At 40.3% G+C, this 22,004-nt stretch overlaps 1 protein-coding gene across 4 annotated transcripts in view; it reads left to right on the top strand.

The window, feature by feature from the left end:
- Nucleotides 1-22,004, top strand: part of MEMO1 (mediator of cell motility 1) — a 120,317-nt gene that overhangs the window by 54,248 nt on the left and 44,065 nt on the right. For all 4 annotated transcript variants that reach the window (XM_060186830.1, XM_007523895.3, XM_060186831.1 and 1 more), the window contains 2 exons: nt 12,021-12,089; nt 18,994-19,106. In XM_060186830.1, coding sequence (XP_060042813.1) covers nt 12,021-12,089; nt 18,994-19,106 — 182 coding nt within the window. The remainder of the gene's footprint in view (nt 1-12,020; nt 12,090-18,993; nt 19,107-22,004) is intronic.

The raw sequence follows: 22,004 nt of genomic DNA, 5'->3' as shown, positions 1-22,004 counted from the left end.
TGTGTCACCTCTTGGACTGCTTAAAGTTTTCAAATACTTATTAGAAAAAATTTATTTATCTGTTAATGAGAAAGATAGGAGGAGAGAGAGAAAGAACCAGGTATCACTCTGGTACATGTGCTGCGGGGGATTGAACTTGGGACCTCATGCTTGAGAATCCAATGCTTTATCCACTGCACCACCTCCCGGACTACTCAAATACTTTTTTTTTTTAAAATATATATTTTTTAATATTTATTTTATTTATTCCCTTTTGTTGCCCTTACTCAAATACTTTTAAGAAACAGAACTGAGAGAGAAAATACCAGAGCCCCACACTGGCAGGTACAGCACTAGGGATCACACTTGGGACTTCAGACAGGCAACTCCTGTGCTCTACCTCCTGATCCTGAGCCACCTCGCTGATTGCAGGATCATATATTTTATTTTGATCTTTAAAAAAGATTTATTTAGGGAGTCGGGCTGTAGCTCAGCGGGTTAAGCACGGGTGGCGCAAAGCACAAGGTCGGCATAACGAACCCGGTTCGAGCCCCCAGCTCCCCACCTGCAGGGGAGTCGCTTCACAAGTGGTGAAGCAGGTCTGCAGGTCTCTGTCTTTCTCTCCCCCTCTCTGTCTTCCCCTCCTCTCTCCATTTCTCTCTGCCCTATCTAACAACGACAACATCAATAACAATAATAACTACAACAACAACGAAATCAGCAAGGACAACAAAAGAGAAAATAAATAAATAAAATATTAAAAAAAAAAAAAAGATTGGTAGTCGGGCTGTAGTGCAGCGGGTTAAGCGCAGGTGGCGCAAAGCACAAGGACCGGCATAAGGATCCCGGTTCGAACCTGGGCTCCCCACCTGCAGGGGAGTCGCTTCACAGGCGGTGAAGCAGGTCTGCAGGTGTCTGTCTTTCTCTCCTCCTCTCTGTCTCCCCATCTCTCTCCATTTCTCTCTGTCCTATCCAACAATGATGACACCAACAATAATAACTGCAACAATAAGACAACAAGGGCAACAAAAGGGAATAAATAAATAAAATAAATTAAAAAAAAAGAAACAAAAAAAGGATTTATTTATTTCAAATCACATAGAGTTTCCCATGAGAGATGGATTGAATTAGGGACCTCAGACAACACAAGTCTTGTACTTAGCAGTTAAGTGGTTTCCCAGTTGCAGGATAATTTTTTAAAAGTAGAATTTATTGAGGTGTGATTAACATACAAGTCTCTATATTTAAAGTGTACAATTTGCTATGTTTGATGTATGAGTACAGCTGCAAAACCAACACTGCACTTAGGAAATTCATCACCCTCACTCGCTTTCTTGTGCCCCTATGTAGTGCTCCCCTTTACCTCTGTGTTCCCTTCTCCTCTCTGCTCCGCCTCTCCCACACCCATTGCCTTACTTCCTGCCTGCCACTGTAGGTTAGATTTGATTCTAGATTTAGTTGAATGGAATCATGCAGTGATCCAGGAGGTTTGCAGCATCCAGAACAACAGACTTGGCGGGCATGAGGCTCCGAGTTCAAACCCTGACACCCAATGCAAGACTAGTGCTATGGGTTCTCTCTGTGTCTCACTTGCTTCATAAATAAATGGATAAACACACAAGTCTTTTGTTTTTGTTTATTTATTTTAAAGATATCATACACACACACACACACACACACACACACACACACACACACACACACACATTACCAGAGCACTGCTCAGCTCTGGTATATGGCTGGGCGGGGTATTGAACCTGGGATTTTGAAGCTTCAGGCATGAGAATCTCTTTGCATAACCACTATGCTATCTATCCCCACCCATATTTTTTAATGAAAGATAATTATCAGAGCACTGTTCAACTATGGCTTTTTTGGTGCTGGGGATTGAACCTGGGACCTCAGAGCCTCAGGCATGAAAGTCTTTTGCATAACTATTATGTTGTCTCCCCAGCCCTATTTTTATTATTATTATTATTTTGCCTCCAGGGTTATTACTGGGGCTCAGTGGTGCCTGCCTTACGAATCCACTACTCCTGGAGGTTATTTTTCCCCCTTTTGTTGCCCTTCTTTATCGTTGTTGTTGTTATTGTTGCTGTTGGATAAGATAGAAATCTAGAGAGGCCAAGAAGACATAGAGGAGGAGAGAAAGATAGACCACCTGCAGACCTGCCTCTGAAGCGACCCCGAGCAGGTGGGAAGCCGGGGGCTCGAACTGGGATCCTTATGCCAGTCCTTGTGCCATGTGCGCTTAACCTGCTGCGCTACCACCTGGCCCTGTATTTTTATTATTTTTAACCAGAGTACTTACTGTTGAGCTCTGGCTGTGGTGGAGGAGAGGGTATGTGCGTATATTTTGAACAATGAACCTGGAACCTGAGAGTATCTTTGCATAACCATAATGCTATCTCCCCTGCCCAAGACATAAATATATATATTTTAAATATTTATTTAATTTATTTACTCCCTTTTATTGCCCTTGTTGTTTTATTGTTGTTGTCATTGTTGGATAGGATAGAGAGCGAAATGAGAGGAAGGGAAGACAGAGAAGAGGAAAGAAGACCTGCTTCACTGCTTGTGAAGCGACTCCCCTGCAGGTGGGGAGCTGGGGGCTGGAACCGGGATCCTTATGCCGGTCCTTGAGCTTTGCGCCACCTGCACTTAACCCACTGCTCTACAGCCTGACTCCCGACATAAATATTTTAAAAATGCCCTTTCCACTTAAAAAAAAATCAGGGAGCCGGCCTGTGGTACAGCGGGTTAAGCACACATGGAGCGAAGTGCAAGGACCTGCTTGTAAGGATCCTGGTTCAAGCCTCCGGCTCCCCACCTGCAGTGGTTCGCTTCACAGGTGGAGAAGGAGGTCTGCAAGTGTCTCTCTCTCCCCCTCTCTGTCTTCCCCTCTTCTCTCCATTTCTCTCTGTCCTAACAACAACAGTAACAACAACAACAATAATGGCGATAAACAAGGGCAACAAAAGGGAAAAAAATCAAATGGAATCATACAGTATAAACTTTATCTGGCCTTTGTCCCTTAGCATATTAGTTTTATTTTGACTATAGTTGCTGCAGAGTACTCCACTGTGGACTGACCTCAGTTTGCTTATCCATTCACCTCTTGAGGGACATTGGGTTGTTTCAAGTTTTTTAAAAAGCTATATTTATTTATTTATTGGATAGAGACAGCAAGGAATTAAGAGACAAGGGGGTGATAGGGAGAGAGAGGGTGATAGAGAGGGTGAGAGACAACCACAGCACTGCTTCACCATTCACAAAGTGTTTCCCCGTAGGTGGGGACTGGGAGCTTGAACCCAGGTCCTTGCACATTGTAGCATGTGTGCTCAACCAGATGTGCCACCACCCAGCTGTTTCAAGCTTTTAGCTATTGAAAACAGAACTGGGATTAACATTTGTATTAATGGTCCCAAGCTTATGTGTGCAGAGTATTTCCTTGAGGTTGAGTAGCTTGTTCATGTGATAAGAGTAGCTGGTTCATATGATAATAGTGCATTTACCTTTTTAAGAAATTGCCAATCTTTTTCAGAACAACTGTATGACTTTACATTTCTACAAATAGCTTCAGTTTCATTTCTGCATTCTTGCCACTCTTGGTATGATTTTTATCTACTTTCGTGGGTGTTTATAGTAGTAGGTTAGCTCATTATAGTTTTAATTTGCTTTTCCTTAATGTCTAAGTGACGTTAGCATTCTCTTTGTGTGTTTATCTGCCATTCTAATGTATTCTTTTTTTAAAAAATCTATTTATTTATTCTCTTTTGTTGCCCTTGTTTTATTGTTGTAGTTGTTGTTGTTATTGATGATGTCGTTGTTGGATAGGACAGAGAGAAATGGAGAGAGGAGGGGAAGACAGAGAGGAGGAAAGATAGACACCTGCAGACCTGCTTCACTGCTTGTGGAGCGACTCCCCTGCAGGTGGGGAGCCAGGGGCTTGAACTGGGATCCTTATGTTGGTCCTTGCGCTTTGTGCCATGTGCGCTTAACCTGCTGTGCTACTGCCCGACTCCCTAATGTTTTCTTTGATGATGTGTCTATTCACATCTTTTTCTATTAAAAAAATCATTGTAAGTATCAAAAACAAAAATTTGCCATCTTATAGCCTTTTACACCCACCCTTAAGTAGTGTTAAGTATATTCACATTGTCATGTAGTCAAGCTTCAGAACTTTTTCCCTTACAAAATACTTAATTTTAAAAGTTTTTTTTTTTTAATTTCTTTTTTTTTAAATAATTTATTTCTTTATTGGGGAATTAATGTTTTACATTCAACAGTAAATACAATAGTTTGTACATGCATAACATTCCCCAGATTCCCATTTAACAATACAACCCCCACTATGTCATTCATCATCTTTCATGGACCTGTATTCCCTACCCACCCACCCACCCCAGAGTCTTTTACTTTGGTGTAATACTCCAATTCCATTTCAGGTTCGACTTGTGTTTTCTTTTCTAATCTTGTTTTTCAACTTCGGCCTGAGAGTGAGATCATCCCATATTCATCCTTCTGTTTCTGACTTATTTCACTCAACATGATTTTTTCAAGGTCCATCCAAGATCGGCTGAAAACAGTGAAGTCACCATTTTTTACAGCTGAGTAGTATTCCATTGTGTATATAGACCACAACTTGCTCAGCCACTCATCTGTTGTTGGACACCTGGGTTGCTTCCAGGTTTTGGATATTACAAATTGTGCTGCCAAGAACATATGTGTACACAGATCTTTTTGGATGGATGTGTTGGGTTCCTTAGCATATATCCCCAGGAGGAGAATTGCAGGGTCATAGGGTAGGTCCATTTCTAGCCTTCTGAGAGTTCTCCAGATTGTTCTCCACAGAGGTTGGACCCATTGACATTCCCACCAGCAGTGCAGGAGGGTTCCTTTGACCCCACACCCTCTCCAGCATTTGCTGCTGTTACCTTTTCTGATGTATGACATTCTCACAGGAGTGAAGTGATATCTCATTGTTGTCTTGATTTGCATTTCTCTGACAATCAGAGACTTGGAGCATTTTTTCATGTGTTTCTCGGCCTTTTGGATCTCTTCTGTGGTGAATATTCTGTCCAAGTCCTCCCCCCATTTTTGGATGGGGCTATTTGTTGTCTTGTTGTTGAGTTTGGCAAGCTCTTTATATATGTTGGTTATTAAACTCTTGTCTGATGTATGGCATGTAAAGATCTTCTCCCATTCTGTGAGGGGTCTCTTGGTTTGGGTAGTGGTTTCTTTTGCTGTGAAAAAGCAACTTTTTAATTTGATGTAGTCCCATAGGTTTATACTTGCCTTAGTCTTCCTTGTAATTGGATTCGTTTCATTGAAAATGTCTTTAAAATTTATGCGGAAAAAAGTTCTGCCAATATTTTCCTCTAAGTATCTGATAGTTTCTGGTCTAACATCCAAGTCCTTGATCCACTTGGAATTTACTTTTGTATTTGGTGAAATACAGTGATTCAGTTTCATTCTTCTGCATGTTTCAACCCATTGTTTCCAACACCAGTTGTTGAAGAGACTCTGCTTTCCCCATGTAATAGTCTGGGCCCCTTTGTCAAAGATTAGATGTCCATACGTGTGGGGCCTCATTTCTGGACTCTCAGTTCTATTCCACTGGTCAGTGTGTCTGTTCATGTTCCAGTACCAAGCAGTTTTGATGACAATGGCCCTATAATACAGTTTGAGATCTGGGAGTGTGATGCCTCCGGTTCTGTTCTTTTTTCTCAAGATTGTTTTGGCAATTCTAGGTCTTTTCTGGTTCCAGATAAACATTTGTAGCATTTTTTTTCTATTCTCCTAAAAAATGTGCTTGGGATCTTGATGGGGATAGCATTAAATTTGTAGATGGCTCTGGGTAATATATTCATTTTGATGATGTTAATTCTTCCAACCCATGAACATGGAATATCTTTCCACTTCTTTGTGTCTTTTTCAATTCCTTTAAGTAGTGACTCATAATTTTCAGTATACAAGTCTTTCACTTCTTTGGTTAGGTTTACTCCTAGATATTTTATTGTTTTTGTTGCTATAGAAAAAGGAACTGATTTCTGGATTTCAATTTCTTCTAACTTAGTGTTTGCTTAGAGGAAGGCCACTGACTTTTGAATGTTAATTTTATAGCCTGACACATTACTGTATTGCCTGATGATTTCCAAAACCTTCTTGCTGGATTCCTTAGGTTTTACTATCATGTCATCTGCAAATAAGGAGAGTTTGACTTCTTCTCTTCCAATCTGTATCCCTTTAATTCCTTGCTCCTGCCTGATTGCTATGGCAAGAACTTCCAACACTATGTTGAATAGTAATGGTGATAGTGGGCAGCCCTATCTAGTACCTGATCTGAGGGGAAATGACTCCAGTTTTTCACCATTGAGTATGATGTTGGCTGTAGGTTTGCTATATATAGACTCCACTATCTTCAGGAATTTTCCATCTATTCCCATTTTTTGTAGTGTTTTGATCATAAAGGGATGTTGTATTTTGTCAAAGGCTTTCTCTGCATCTATTGATATGACCATGTGGTTTTTGGTCTTGCTTTTGTTGATGTGGTGGATCACATTGATTGATTTACGTATATTAAACCAACCTTGCATGCCTGGGATAAACCCCACTTGGTCATGATGAACAATCTTTTTGATATACTGCTGTATCCAGTTGGCTAGAATTTTGTTCAATATTTTAGCATCTATGTTCATCAGAGATATTGGTCTGTAGTTTTCTTTTTTGGTTGTGTCCCTGTCTGCTTTTGGTATTAGAGTGATGTTGGCTTCATAGAAGCTGGCAGGGAGTATTCCAGTGTCTTCAATCTTCTGGAAGCCTTTTAAAAGTAGAGGTATTAGTTCTTCTTTGAAGGTTTTGTAAAATTCATTTGTAAAACCATCTGGTCCAGGACTTTTATTTTTGGGAAGATTTTTGATAACTGTTTCAATTTCATTAGCTGTGATGGGCCTGTTCATGTTATCCACTTCCTCTTTACTTAGTTTTGGAAGTTGGTAGGTATCTAGGAAATCGTCCATTTCTTCCAGGTTCTCTAGCTTGGTGGCATATAGTTGTTCATAGAAGCCTCGCATGATATGTTGAATTTCTGCGGTGTCTGTTGTGATATCTCCTCTTTCATTTACTATCTGATTTATTTATTACTTCTCTCTTTTTTGTTTTGTGAGTCTGGCTAAAGGTTTGTCGATTTTGTTTACTCTTTCAAAGAACCAACATTTACTTTCATTGATCTTTTGTATGGTTTTCCTATTCTCAATGTTATTTATTTCTGCCCTAACTTTAGTGATTTCTGTCCTTCTGGTTGCTTTAGGATTCCTTTGTTGTTCTTCTTCTAGGTCTTTAAGATGTGCAATCAGGCTGTTTATTTGTGCCTTTTCTTGTTTCCTAATGTGTGCTTGTATAGCTATGAACTTCCCTCTTAGGACTGCTTTAGCTGTGTCCCAAATATTTTGATAGCTTGTGTCTTCATTTTCATTGAACTCTCGAAGCATGTTGATTTCTTCCTTGATTTCTTCTTTGACCCAGAAGTTGGTAAGAAGTGTACTGTTGAGCTTCCACATTTTGGGACTGTTACTAATCTTTTGTTGATTGTTAAGTGTTAGTTTAATTCCACTGTGGTCTGAGAAGATGCTTGGGATGATTTCAGTGCTCTTGAATTGGCTGATGCTGTCTTTGTGGCCTAACATATGGTCTATCCTTGAGAATGATCCATGTGGATTTGAGTAAAATGTGTATTCCAGTTTCTTGGATGAATGACTCTGAAAATGTCCAATAGTTCTAGTTTATCTCTTCATTTAGCTCCCTTATGTCTTTATTGATTTTCTTCCTGGATGATCTGTCAAGTTGAGATAGTGGGGTGTTGAAGTCCCCTACTATGATTGTGTTACTGTTAATATATTGCTGTAGCTCTTTCAGTAGAAGTTTGATGTATTTAGATGGCTTCTCATTGGGTGCATAGATATTAATAATTGTTAAGTCCTCTTGATTGACTGATCCTTTGAGCATTAAGTAGTGTCCATTCCTATCTTTTTAAATCTTATCTATTTTAAAATCTATCATGTCAGATATGAGAATAGCTGTTCCTGCCCTTTTTTGTGGGTCATTGGCTTGTATGATAGTTTTCCATCCTTTCACTTTAAGTCTGTGTTTGTCTTGTTCAGTTAGGTGAGTTTCCTGTAGACAACATATTGTTGGGTTGTGTTTTCACAATAGGTGAATTCAGGCCATTAACATTTATTGATATCAAAGATTGAAGATATTTTAACCCCTTTCTTGTAGAGATTTAGAGTGTTTTGATGTATGTCCTATTTGTGGTGGTCTGGTTGTTTATAGGAGACCTTTCAGAACTTCTTTCAGGGCAGGCTTGGTGATGGTTGCTTCCTTCAACTGTTGCTTGTCTGAGAAGGTTTTGATGCTTCCATCTAGTCTGAATGACAGTCTAGCAGGATATAGTATTCTTGGCTGAAAGCCTTTCTCATTGAGCACTCGATAGATATCTTGCCATTTTCTTCTGGCCTGTAGTGTTTGTATGGAGAAGTCTGCTGCTAATCTTATGGGTTTTCCTTTGTAGGTGACTCTTTGTTTTTCTCTTGCAGCCTTGAGGATCCTTTCTTTATCCTTATTCCTCTTTTTTTTTCTTCCCTGTAGGCTATGGGAGCCTGAGGGCTTTTAAACTATCAATAGGCTTCTTAGCTTAATCACTGACTCCTCACCAAGAGATAAAGCAGGGTGTGGCAGAGATAATCCAGTGGTTATGCAAAGAGACTTTCACAGCCCCTCAGCTATGCCACCGAGGTATAGGTCTTCTCCTGAGTTTCCCGGTTAGATCTCTGTCCCATGGTGTCCCTCCCTGTTGCTGCTCCAGATTCTGAGGGTAGTAGCAATGGAGAATCAGAGTTGCACTTGGTGAGTCTCTGGGGAGTCCTTTCCTCCCTTCAGCTGTCCTTGTTGGTGGAGCAGACTGGAGGTGGTGTCTCCACTGATAAACTGTTGAACTGTTAGCAGTCACTTAATCTCTCCTTAGGCCCCTCTCTCCTCTCTGTCACCAGCCACGCGTGTTTGTACTCACGGGTGATTTACTGGGTTCCTGTGGTCATTCTAGTCCTGTCTTGTTTCGGTCCGGGTGGTTTCCTTTGGTATTCCTAGTTGATCCGGGAGAGGAGAGGAGAGGAGAGGAGAGGACAGGAGAGGACAGGAGAGGACAGGAGAGGACAGGAGAGGACAGGAGAGGAGAGGAGAGAAAGTGATCTGCTGCTCGTAGCTCCGCCTCCGGAAGTCGAGTCTTTTAAATTTCTTTACATATTCAGATATCTTATATCAGATAGATGCTTTTGTAATCTTTTTGTCCTCATCCTGTCTTACTCTTGACTTTTCAGTTTACTGGGTATGTAGAAAGTTGCCACAGTGGCCATTTTCTACAGTCCACATGGCCACTATTCAGTATTAATTGGCAAATTGGTACAAACCAGTGATTTACTTATTATTGATTGATTGTTTATACTTAAATAATGAGCATAAGGCTTTTTTTTTTTTTAATATCAGAGCACTGCTCAACTCTGACTTAATGGTGGTATGGGGAATTGAACCTCGGACTTTGGAGCCTCAGGTTTGATAGTCTCTTTGCATAACCATTATGCTATCTATACCGTCCTTGAGTATAATGTTAAATAATGCATTTAGATTAAAAATTATGTTCTGTTTGCATAGCCTGCACCCATATGTGTATGTATGCACACGCACACACACATGCACACACACACACACACACACACACAATATTCTTTCTGGTATTCTAAAACTATTAATTAATCAAGAAAAGAAGTACTAGGGTGGGGGTTGCTAGCATAGTGGTTATGCAAAGAGATTCTCATGCCTGAGGCTCCAGAGTCCAAGGTTCAACCCCCTGTACTATGATAAGCCAGAGCTGAGCAGTGCTCTGGTTAAAAAAAAAAAAAGTACTAGGTAGGGTAGATAGCAGAAAGCAGAGACTCTCCTGCCTGAGGCTCTGAAGTTAACGATTCAGTAACCTGCACCACCATAAACCAGGTTGAGCAGTGCTGAGGCTAAAAGGAAAGAAAGAAAAAGAATTCCTTTGGGTTGTTGTGGAGTGAGTGAAGTTCAGGCACTTTATTGCTTCTTCCACTGCTGTCAGCCATCTCCAACTCTGCCTGTGGATAGATGAGTTCAGCAGAGTTCACTGAAAGCTCTCTCTGAGTGCTAATCAATGTGGGATTTACAGTAATAATTTATGTTTTTTCCCCCAGTATTTGTAAATTGTGTGATATGTATCTTTTTACCTCAATAAAATGATAAGCTTACTATGCATGTATTTGTATATTTTTTTGCCTAAATAACCAATTGTTGAATATTTACTAGTATACCACTTAGACATACAAAACAGTAAGCACTACAGGAGACATTTCTAGACCCAGGTAATTTGAGTGAAAAATTAGGTCAGAAAACAGTCATTATGTAGGTGACCAGAGAACCAAACTAATGCTGAGAGAGAGGATGAAAGGACTTCAAGTAAAGGAGTGTTACACAGAGGGCCCAGAGACTAGAGGGAAGGGACTTCCTTCTGGTCTCACCATTGTTATGTAATAAATAGCCTTCTAATGCAGGAGTCCAGCGGTAGCGCAGCAGGGTAAGCGCATGTGGCACAAAATGCAAGGACTGGCATAAGGATCCTGGTTCGAGCTCCCAGCTCCCCACCTGCAGGAGAGTTGCTTCACAAGTGGTGAAGCAGCTCTGCAGGTGTCTTATCTTTCTCTCCCCCTCTCTGTCTTCCCCTCCTCTCCATTTCTCTCTGTCCTATCCAACAATGACATCAATAACAACAACAATAATAACTACAACAATTAAAAAAACAACCAAGGACAACAAAAGGGAAAATAAATAAATATAAAAAAATAAATAAAATAGTCTTCTAATGCTATTGAAGAGTGCTGTTAAATCACATTAGTGTTTCATTAGCAATTTCAAGGCAGCTTTGAATACTCCCAAGTCTGATTGTCCTCCAGAAGGAAGAAATTTCAAAATACTTGTTAAAATTTAAAATGGGGGTAAGGGTTAATAGCATAATGGCTATGCAAATCGTCTCTCATGCTTGAGGCTCCAAAGTCCCAGGTTCAGGCCGCCCCCCCCCATAAACTGAGTAGTGCTCTGGGGGAAATTTTTTTTTTTGAAGAATTTATTCATTTATTTATGAGGAAGATAGGAAAGAGAGAAAGAACCAGACATCACTCTGGTACATGTGGTGCCAGGGATTGAACTTGAGGCCTCATGGTTGAGAGTCCAATGCTTTATCCACTGTGCCACCTCCTGCACCATGGAATTTTTTTTTCCCCCTACTACTATGTGGACTTAACCTGCTGTGCTACTGCCTGGCTCCTGGAAAAAAATTTTTTTTTTAAATGGGACACAGAACAACTGTGTGTTCTCTGCTGTCTCTTTTAGATGCCATATTGCCTTTAATTTTTTTTATTAATGATTTAATAATGTTAACAAGATTGTAAGATAACAGGGTTATGATTCCATACAGTTCTCACCACCATAGTTTGTGTCCTATCCTCTCTACTGGAAACTTCCCTTTTTATCCCTCTGGGAGTATGGGCCAAAATTCATTTTATGGGGTTTAGTAGGTGGAAAGTCTGCTTCTGTAAGTGCTTCTCTGGTGGACATGGACGCTGGTAGGTCAGTCCATACCACCAGACTGTTTCTATCTTTCCATAGTAGGGCAGGGCTCTGGAGAGGGCCATGTTAATTTTTTTTTAAAGATTTTATTTATTTATTAATTAATGAGAAACATAGGAGAGAGAAAGAGCCAGACATCACTCTGGTACATGCGCTGCTGGGAATTGAACTCAGGACCTCATGCTTGAGAGTCTGATGCTTTTATCCACTGCACCACCTCCTGGACCACGGGCCATGTTGATTTTTAATCCATACATTCAGTTCTATTTGCCATAGTTCTTTAGAAAGCTTTTTAAAATATGTTGATCTGAAATCTTATGACTGAGTTTAAAAATATTGTCTTGCAGCCACGCAGGATACACGTACTGTGGGTCTTGTGCTGCTCATGCTTACAAACAAGTGGACCCATCTATTACGTAAGTAACACAGCTCCATACTGTTTCTTTTGGGTGGAAAGAGGTTGGGAATTACATCACGATTGCATTGTCACAGAAGTCATCTGCTTTTTATGCTGATTATTACTGTGGGCACGATTTCACTCGAAAGTTCACCTGTAGTAAATTTGACTGTGCTTTATGTAGCGTTTGTAAAGCTTTAGTGCTATTCATTGAGCACTTCGCTTTCAACTTGATTGGTAAATGTTTAGTTCTGGAAATGTTAGAAGGATAAATATTTCCACTTTAAATTGTTCTTTGAAAACTTGGATATGAACATTTTAAAGAAAACTGCACAAACCTCTGTTCTATTTTAATCACTTTGTAATTTGAAATTCTTTATTGTGGTTTTTAGAAGAAGACTAGTTTCTCTTTAACAGGATTAGGTGCCTCACTTATTTTAGTTTCTGACATTGAATTGAATATAGTATTTGAAGCCTATTAACATTTGGTGGTTAACATAGTGACAGCTATGAAATTAAGCTTTAAATAAATCAGGAAAATTGAGACAGATTGAGTACTTAGTACATGAAGAACCTGGGAACTTTCTGAAACCTTGCATACTACTTTAAAAAAAATATTTCCTTTTGTTGCCCGTGTTTTATTGTTACAGTTATTAGTGATGTCGTTGTTGGATAGGACAGAGAGAAATGGAGAGAGAGGGGAAGACAGAGGGGGAAGAAAGACAGACACCTGTAGACCTGCTTCACCACCTGTGAAACGACACCTCGGCAGGTGGGGAGCCGGGGGCTCGAACCTGAATCCTCATGCCGGCATCCTTGCACTTTGCGCCATGTGTGCTTAACCTGCTGCGCTACCGCCTGACTCTCCTTTTACTTGATTTTATAACATGTTGCATGAAATGTTTGGGGAAAAAAAATTTGTTCATTGAGCTCTTCATATCTTTCAGATGTTGACATTTCTTCACACGTCTAAAAATCATTTGTTAGTATAAGCACCAATTTCATTAGAAAAAGCTTTCATTATTCAGAAGCTGTCAGTGTCACAGTGATAAAAAAATTAAAAACAAAAAGTCTAATTTTCAGTTGATAACAAATATGTCAAATGTTTTCTTTGAAGTGGCAGGTTCATTTTGTTCATTTTCTAGAAAACTTCTGCCAAATACCAAAATAGGAATAACCATGATTTATCTACACCCATTTTTGGAAGTCAGAAATGTGTTCCATAAAAAACTGTCTGGCTCACAACTGAGTTAGAAATGCTTTCCCCCAGACATACTTCTGTGTGCAACAGGAAGAATTATTTTGTACATTTATTACAACAAATTGAAACCTTTTTGTCATGTAGAATTTTTTTTTTATAAAAGTATACTTAATAGTTCAAAATATAAAGTAATGAAGTAAAATTGTTCAGTTTAAGGAGTTTGAAAAAGTGATGCATTTAGGGAGTCGGGCTGTAGCGCAGCAGGTTAAGCGCAGGTGGCGCAAAGCACAAGGACCGGCATAAAGATCCCGGTTCGAACCCCGGCTCCCCACCTGCAGGGGAGTCGCTTCACAGGCGGTGAAGCAGGTCTGCAGGTGTCTATCTTTCCTCCTGTCTGTCTTCCCCTCCTCTCTCCATTTCTCTCTGTTCTATCCAACAATGACAACAACAATAATAACTACAACAATGAAACAACAAGGGCAACAAAAGGGAATAAATAAATAAAATTAATATTTAAAAAAAAGTGATGCATTTAGTTAAGTTCTTTTCTATTTTTTTATTTTTTGTGCCTCCAGAGTTATCGCTGGGACTCGGTTCCTACACTACAAATCCTCTGCTCCTGGAGGCTATTTTTTTCCTTTTGTTGCCCTTGTTTACCGTTGTTATTGCTGTCGTTGTTGGATAGGACAGAGAGAAATTGATAGTGTAGGGGGGAGAGAAAGATAGACGGACACCTGCAGACTTGCTTCACCACCTGTGAGATGACCCCCCTACAAGTGATAAGCTTTTCCAGCAGTGAAACAGTGTTGCAGGTGTTTCTTTTCCTTCCTCTTTTTCTCCCCCTCCTCTCTCAGTTTCTCTGTCTCTATGCAAAAAAATGAATAAATTAAAATAATTAAAAAAAAACCAAGTCACTACCTAAATTCATCCTGAGTTCGGATATTTTCTTCAAGTTTTGGTAAGAGGAAATGACTTTAAAGCTGTAAAAAAAAAAGGAGAAAGAAAGAAAGAAACATCAAAAAGTAACGGGGGGCTGGGTGGTGGTGCAGGGGTCTGTTAAAGGTTTCATTCATCATATCTACGGAGGGGTCCAAGGATTCCCTGACTTGGGCCCCAGGTGATGAGGTGGCCTGGCAGTGACCAAACAGGCCGCCATCAAGTGAGCCAGTCCCTTGCGCTTTCCCAGCTTTTATAGTCCCTTTGTCTGATGAGCTTGGGTTTTCTCCCAGCTGTTAGAGCATTGAGTGTCATTTATTGTATCCAAAGTGGTCTATGGGGTCTGACCTCAAGTTGGGGGAGGAAACACACCTAAGATTTTTTATGGGTTAGCCTCGAGTTTTACTGCCTTTACCTGTTTGTTGATTCTAATAAAGGCCTTATTAGAGATGACTATCTGTCTTTTAGTTGATAATATAATTTTTGCTGGTATATGAAGAGATTCATTTTGAGATTACTGCTTTCATATAAATAATTAAAAATATCTTTCCAGTGATAACCTAGTCTTCTTTAGTTTTTTTTTTTGTTTGTTATAGCACTTATTTTTTTTTTGGGGGGGGGTCTTTGGCTGACACTTGATTTCTCCTTGTTAACTTTTTCAGATAGAGATAGATAGATAGATAAAGAGAAATAGACATCACTACACTGATGTTTTCTTTTTTAAATTTTTTCCCCTTTATTGGGGGGTCAATGTTTTACATTTGACAGTGAATACAGTAGTTTGTACATGCATAACATTTCCCAGTTTTCCACATAACAATACAACCCCCACTAGGTCCTCTGACATCCTTTTCCAGGACCTGAACTCTCCCCCCAGAGACTTTTACTTTGGTGCAACACACCAATGATGTTTTCTTTCTTTTTTTTTTCTCTTCTCTTCTCTTCTCTTCTCTTCTCTTCTCTTCTCTTCTCTTCTCTTCTCTTCTTTTCTCTTCTCATGATTTTATTTATTAGGAAGATTGGAGGAGAGAGAAAGAACCAAACACCACTCTGGTACATTTGTTGCCGGGGATTGAACTCAGGACCTCATGCTTGAAAGTTCAATGCTTTTTCTTTATCCACTGCACCACCTCCTGGACCACATCTGTGATTTTTTTTAAAAAAAGATTTTATTTATTTATTTATTAATGAGAAAGATAATAGGAGAGAGAAAGAACCAGACATCACTCTGGCACATGTGTTGCCGGGGATCAAACTCAAGACCTCATGCTTGAGAGTCCTAAGCCTTATCACTGCTCCACCTCCCAGACCACACTGGTAATGTTTTTTTAGTGCCGTAGTACTCTCATATGTTTATGCTGGAGCACATGACCAAGTGGATACTCCCCCAAGCACGCTGTCTCACTGTCTCCTACTGGGCACCTCGGTTTTGATGAGACCAAATTATTTGCCTAGTCTATTTTTTTAACCATATGTCGACCTTTATTGTGGCTTGTATGTGAGTTTCTTCCAAACTGAAAGAATCTGTTGGGCACACATGTTAACTCTGAAAAGTGGAACTTCCTCCCTCCCTCCCTCCCTCCCTTCCTTCTTTCCTTCTTTCCTTCTAATAGGGAGTGGGAGATACAGAGGCAGATAGGTTGAGACAGAGAGGAGAGACAGCTGCCGTACTGCTCCATTGCTCATGAAGCTTCCTCTCCTACAGGTGGGACCAGGGTCTTGAATCCAAGCCCTTGCCAGTACCCAGCCTCTGGAACACTGACCTCTTTCCCCAAGATAGGGGCAGAGAGAGTGTAAGAGACTACAATATGGAAGCTTCTTTCCATGTGGTTGGTCTGGCTGCCATTTCTGCAGTAGCACTCATCTTCGCTGTTAGAATTGTGTTACATCTTACCTATGAAATGCATGTATGCTTTGAGTTTAGATTACTGTTTTAGAAGTCATTTCAAATGTAAAAGTTTAAGTTATTTTTTTATTTTTAATTTTTTACCCTCTGTTGCCTTTGTTTATCATTGTTGTTTTTATTGCTATCGTTGTTGGATAGGACAGAGAGAAATTGAGAGAGAAAGGGAAGGCAGGGGGAGAGAAAGAGAGACACCTGCAGACCTGCTTCATCACCTGTGAAGTGACCCCCCTGCAGGTAGGGAGCCAGGTGCATGATGCCAGTCCTCGCTTTGTGCCATGTGCACTTAACTTGCTGAGCCACCTCCCTGCTCCCTATTTTTTAATTTTATTATATAGAGACAGAAATTGAGAGGGGTAGAGCTAAAGGAGAGACAAAGAGAGACCCTACCCCTGCAGCACTTTATTTTTTGTTTACTTTTATTTATTTATTTTTTATCGCTCAGGAAGCTTTCACCTCCTGCAGGTGAGGGCTGGAGTCTCTAACCCAGGCCCGTGCACACAACCAAGTGCATGCACCACTATTGCCTGGTCCCTCAAATTTTAACTACACATTCCAGTTTTTTTTTTTTTTTTTTTTTTTTTTTTATTACCAGAGCACTGATCAGCTCTGGCATATGGAGGTGAGGGAACTGAACCTGAGACTTTGGTGTTTCAGGCATGAAAGTCTCTTTGCATGACCATTATACTATCTATAACCCACTCCCCACATTCTTGTTTTCACAGTGGTGTTCTAATTTTAAATATTCCATTCTCCTCTCTTTTTCTCTCAAACATGTTTATTTGTTAATATGTGAGAAAGGGATGGGGGTGGGGTGAAAACTAGAGCATCACTCTGGTTCATGTGATGCCAGGGTTTCAACTCCATGCCTGCAAGCTCAGCGTTCTAGCCACTATACCACCTCCTGGGCTGCAGCAACATAACCCTTTTCTTTTTTCCTCTCCCTCTCCCTCTCCCTCTCCCTCTCCCTCTCCCTCTCCCTCTCCCTCTCCCTCTCCCTCTCCCTCTCCCTCTCCCCTTCCCCTTCCCCTCCCTCTTCCCTTCCTCTCTCCCTTTCTCTTTCTTTTCCCCCTCTCTTTCTCCCTTTTTCCCTTTCCCCCTTCCCTTCTTTCCTCTCATCAATGATGAAAGATAGAATAAGAGATAAAGGCAGAGAAAAGAAGAGACAGCTGCAGTGCTGCTCTACCACTTAGGAAACCTCGCCCCTGCAGGTGGAAACTGGGGGCCTGAACCGAGGTCCTTTTGTCTGCTAACATGTATGCTTCACTGTTTTAGGCACCCCTCAGCTTAGAAACACATATTTCTTGATCTTTAAGTTTTTGATAGAGCCAGCTCATACTTAAAAACTTTTTCCCATTAGTTGAGCAGTGGGTAGTATTTTATTTTTTAGATTCAAAGTTGATTTGGTATTTAGTCTTTCATAAATTGTCTTCCTTCTAAGAATATTGAATTTGAGCGATCTGTAAGTTTTCATGTGTGGTAGGAGGCAGCTTGGCTCCTGTGCATCTGGGAGAATAGAGAAAATAGAAGGTTATAGGTGTTTCTGAGTTAAAATGAGAGGAAGTTAATTTTACTCTTGATGTCAAGATAAAGGGTGTGTAAAGATTTGTTACAGTTTAGCCCAGCTCTTTTCTTTAGCCTACAGTGCAAATAACACATAACAAAGTTTCTTTATTTTTATGAGAATGACAAACTTGAGAACAGAGAAAGCTTAGAACATAATTCCTTGCAACAAGATGCCTTAAAAAAATATATCCTTTGTCATGGTAGAGATATGGAAATAGCATGATCAGTGCTTCTTTGTAATGATATTTTGTTTGGGATTTTAGAATTTATGCCACTCTATTTAATTTTTTTTTTTCTCAGAGCACTGATCAGCTCTGACTTATGGTGGTATGGGGGATTGAATCTGGGACTTTGAAGCCTCAGGCATGAAAGTCTCTTTGCATAACCATTGTGCTGCTACCTACCCCCAGCCCTGCCACTCTATATTTTTATTAGTATTGTGGTAGATCCTAGAAAGCATGTTTAGAATGTGTTTAGAATTGTATGTAAGCCCTTATTTAAATTGTGTGGAAATGTTAAGATTCAGTCAAGGGCTAGCAGAATAGCTCAGTTAGACAGTGCACCACTTTGCCACTAGTGATCCAGGTTCTAGTCCAGTCCCCATTGCATTGGAGGAAGGTTCAGTTTCTCTCTAGCTCAAAGTCAGCCCTGAGTGGTGAAACCCTGGAGATGATCAAAAGCCCCTCCTGGATCCGAGCCATTGTGAATGAAGATGATTTTAACCATAGCAGATTGGTTTACAGTAGATAGTAGTACTTGGTTCTGCCAGGCGTTAAACATGGTTCTTTTGAAGCAAGAAAGAAAAGAGATAAGAAGTCGAGCTTAATTGAGGAACATAGCCTTAGTAGGCATAGTCATTTGCTAGTGTTGTTATAATAAAATTTCAGCAAGTAGGTGACTGAAACAGCATGACTGCTCACAGTTGGTGCTGGCAGGACTGGTTTCTCTTGAGGCCCCTTTCCTGGGCCCACAGAAGACTGTCTGTCCTCTTGATGTTTCTCTAGAGGGTCACTGCTCTGCTCATGTGTGCTCTAGGTATCTCTTCTTGTAAGGGCACCAATCGTATGGGACTCAGGCTTCACCCAGATAGTCTCATTTTAACTTCATCACCTCTTCAAAGACCTTAACTCCACGTACTGTCATGGTCTGAGGTATATAGGGTGGAACTCCAAGATGTTAAGGAATGAGGTTTAGCCCTTAACAGAAGGCAGTCAGAGCAATCAGGAAGTACCACATATAATTAAAAACTCTCTCCCCTTTAATTATTTAATAAGGTTTGTATAATAGTGCAGTTATTCTGCTTTTTCAATATCCTAGCCGCAGAATTTTCATCCTTGGGCCTTCTCATCACGTGCCCCTCTCTCGATGTGCACTTTCCAGCGTGGATATATATAGGACACCTCTGTATGACCTGCGTATTGACCAAAAGAGTAAGTAATAGCAGCCTCTTTCTTCCCTTCCTCCCTCCCTCCCTCCCCTTTCTTTCTCTCTTCCTCCCTTTTTTTCTGTCACTGCTGAGTGAACGCCGTAGGCCACTTTTTTTTTTTTCATTCTTTAATTTAGGAAGAGAGTGAGGGAGAGACAAAGAGACATACAGCACTTGTACACTATACTGCTTCCATGTGATGCCTAGGGCTCGAACCCAGGACCTTGCACATGGTAAGGCAAGGTCCTGGGTTCTACTAGTTGAGCTATCTCTCAGTCCTAAGCACATAGAAATCTTACAGTTTTTAAACAACAGAAAGACTAGAAGAGTAGGAATTCTTTATAGAAACATAAGGTTGTTAAAAGATTAAAAATAATATAATAACTACCTTAGTTACAAAATGAACTTTATTATAGTTACTCTTCAGAAGACAAAAGCAAAGTATCTCTCATCTGTAAAAGAGAAAACACGGATTTTCTACCAGCCACAGAAGTCAGTCAGATTACTAGTCTCCAGAGTGAAGTGGTTGCATTTATATTCAGGGAAGTACCCGGTGCTTCTCTATAATGAGAAAAGAAATCAGTACCCACTGCAACTCCATGAAATGTTCTGGGGGTGCTGACATAGCTCTGTATATATCATTTCCCACACTTTGAGTAGATGGCAGTACTAATGCCTAAAACTATTTTGGTATAGTTTTACCATGGGATTCCAGGAATCACACTTTCTTATTTAGTTGTGTCTCATTTTTATGTTAGAGGTACAAAGTAAAGCTTTTTGAGATTGCAAGAGTGGAAGAGCATAACTGTACAAATTCAGGGTAGTGCAGAGAACAGGGTAACTCAAGAGATAATTATCTCTAGTTGATTTTGAATTTTCTCATCATCTGGACTTAGTTTACGTCTCTCAAAGTAATCACCTTCATGTACTTGTTGTGTATCCTTCCAGTTCACTAAACTGTATTTCATGTATGTTGGGTGTTTGTTTCAAGAAATGTTGCAAAAAATTTTCTGTGTAGAATGAAAAAAACTATTTGCAAAGGAAATGGTCCACTTCACCTTATTTTTTAGGTATAACTTTTAATAATGTGGGGTCTTGAGCATCATATTTAGTAGCAATTTCTTATTAAAAAAATATATATATATATTTATTTTTTTTTACCAGAGCATTGCTCAGCTCTGGTTTATGGTAGTATGGGGAATTGAACCTGGGACTTTGGAACCTCAGGCATGAGTGTCTCTTTGCATAACTATTATGCTACCTATCCACTCACCCTCCCCCCCTTTTTTTTCAGAGTACTTTTTAGCTCTAGCATATGACAGTGTTGGGGATTAAACCTGGTGCCTGGAAGCTTTAGGCCTGAAAGTCTTTGCATAACCACTCTCTGCCCTCTAGAATTATTATTATTATTATTAAGTCAACAATAATAATAAAGCTGGAATACTGTTTATCTTACTTCCAAGGGTGGTTTTTGTTGGTACTATTTGTTTGTTTATTTTTTAACCAGAGCACTGCTCAACTCTGGCTTATGATGGTGCTGGGGATTGAACCTGGAACCTTTGGTGCCTCAGGAATAAAAAAAAGTCTTTTTGTGTAACCATTATGCTATCTCCCCAGCCTGGCACACTATTTTATTATTTATTGGAAAGACCCAGAGAGAAATTGAGAGATCAGGTGATGGGAGGAGAGTCAGAGAGGGACACCTGCAGAACTGATTCACCACTTGTGAAGGTTTCACTCAGCAGGTAGGGATCAGGGACTTGAACCCCTTGAGCATTGTAACACATTGCTCTACCAGGTGCTCCATTGCCCGGTCCTTGGGTCATTCAGAAAATTTTGGTTGTGCATAGCCTGTCACTGAAGAAATCAAGGCATTTTATCATGTGTAATTTTATTGAAAAATAGTAATACTGCTATTTCTTTCTTTTTTTTTTTTTTAATATGGATTTTATTCCCCCTTCTTTACCAGAGTACTGCTCAGCTCTGGTTTATGGTGCTACGAGGGATTGAACCTGGGACTTTGGAGCCTCAGGCTTCAGAGTCTCTTTGTATAACCATTATGCTATCTGCCCTTGCCCCTATTCCTTCCCTCCCCTCCCCTCCCCTCCCCTCCCCTCCCCTCCCCTCCCCTCCCCTCCCCTCCCCTCCCCTCCCCTCCCCTCCCCTCTTGTTGTTCTTGTTTTTATTGTTGTAGTTATTGTTGTTGTTGTTATTGATGTCGTTGTTAGATAGGGCAGAGAGAAATGGAGAGAGTAGGGGAAGACAGGGGGAGAGAAAGACAGACACCTGCAGACCTGCTTCACCACCTGTAAAACGACTCCCCTGTAGGTGGGGAGCTGGGGACTCGAACCGGGCTCCTTACACTTTGCGCCACCCACACTTAACCTGCTGCGCTACTGCCCGACTATCCCCCCTTTTTTAAAGCTTTAAAAAAATATATATTTATTTATTCCCTTTTGTTGCCCTTGTTGTTTTATTGTTGTAGTTATTGTTGTTATGGATGTCATCGTTGTTGGATAGAATAGAGAGAAATGGAGAGAGGAGGGGAAGATGGAGAAGGGGAGAAAAAGACATCTGTAGACCTGCTTCAACCGCTTGTGAAGTGACTCCCCTGCAAGTGGGGAGCCTGGGGCTCGAACTGGGACCCTTGAGTTGGTCCTTGAGCTTTGCACCTCGTGCGCTTAACCCACTGTTCTACTGCCTGACTCCCCCCTGTTTGTTTCTTTGATACTGATAAACTCATTTATGGATGTGATTATGATAAAGTGAAGTATTCCTATTTTAAAATTTAATTTTTTCTTGCCACCCTATTTCATCTTAAGTAAACTTCATTAGAAGGGTCTGAATTAGTAGATCACTTTCAGATCTTTAATTTTTCTTTTCTTTAAATTTTATTTTATTT

Source organism: Erinaceus europaeus, chromosome 3, assembly GCF_950295315.1.
Source record: "Erinaceus europaeus chromosome 3, mEriEur2.1, whole genome shotgun sequence".
NCBI lineage: Eukaryota > Metazoa > Chordata > Mammalia > Eulipotyphla > Erinaceidae > Erinaceus > Erinaceus europaeus.
The sequence above is the reverse complement of the archived record's forward strand: the minus strand, read 5'-3'. Positions and strand labels throughout refer to the sequence as shown.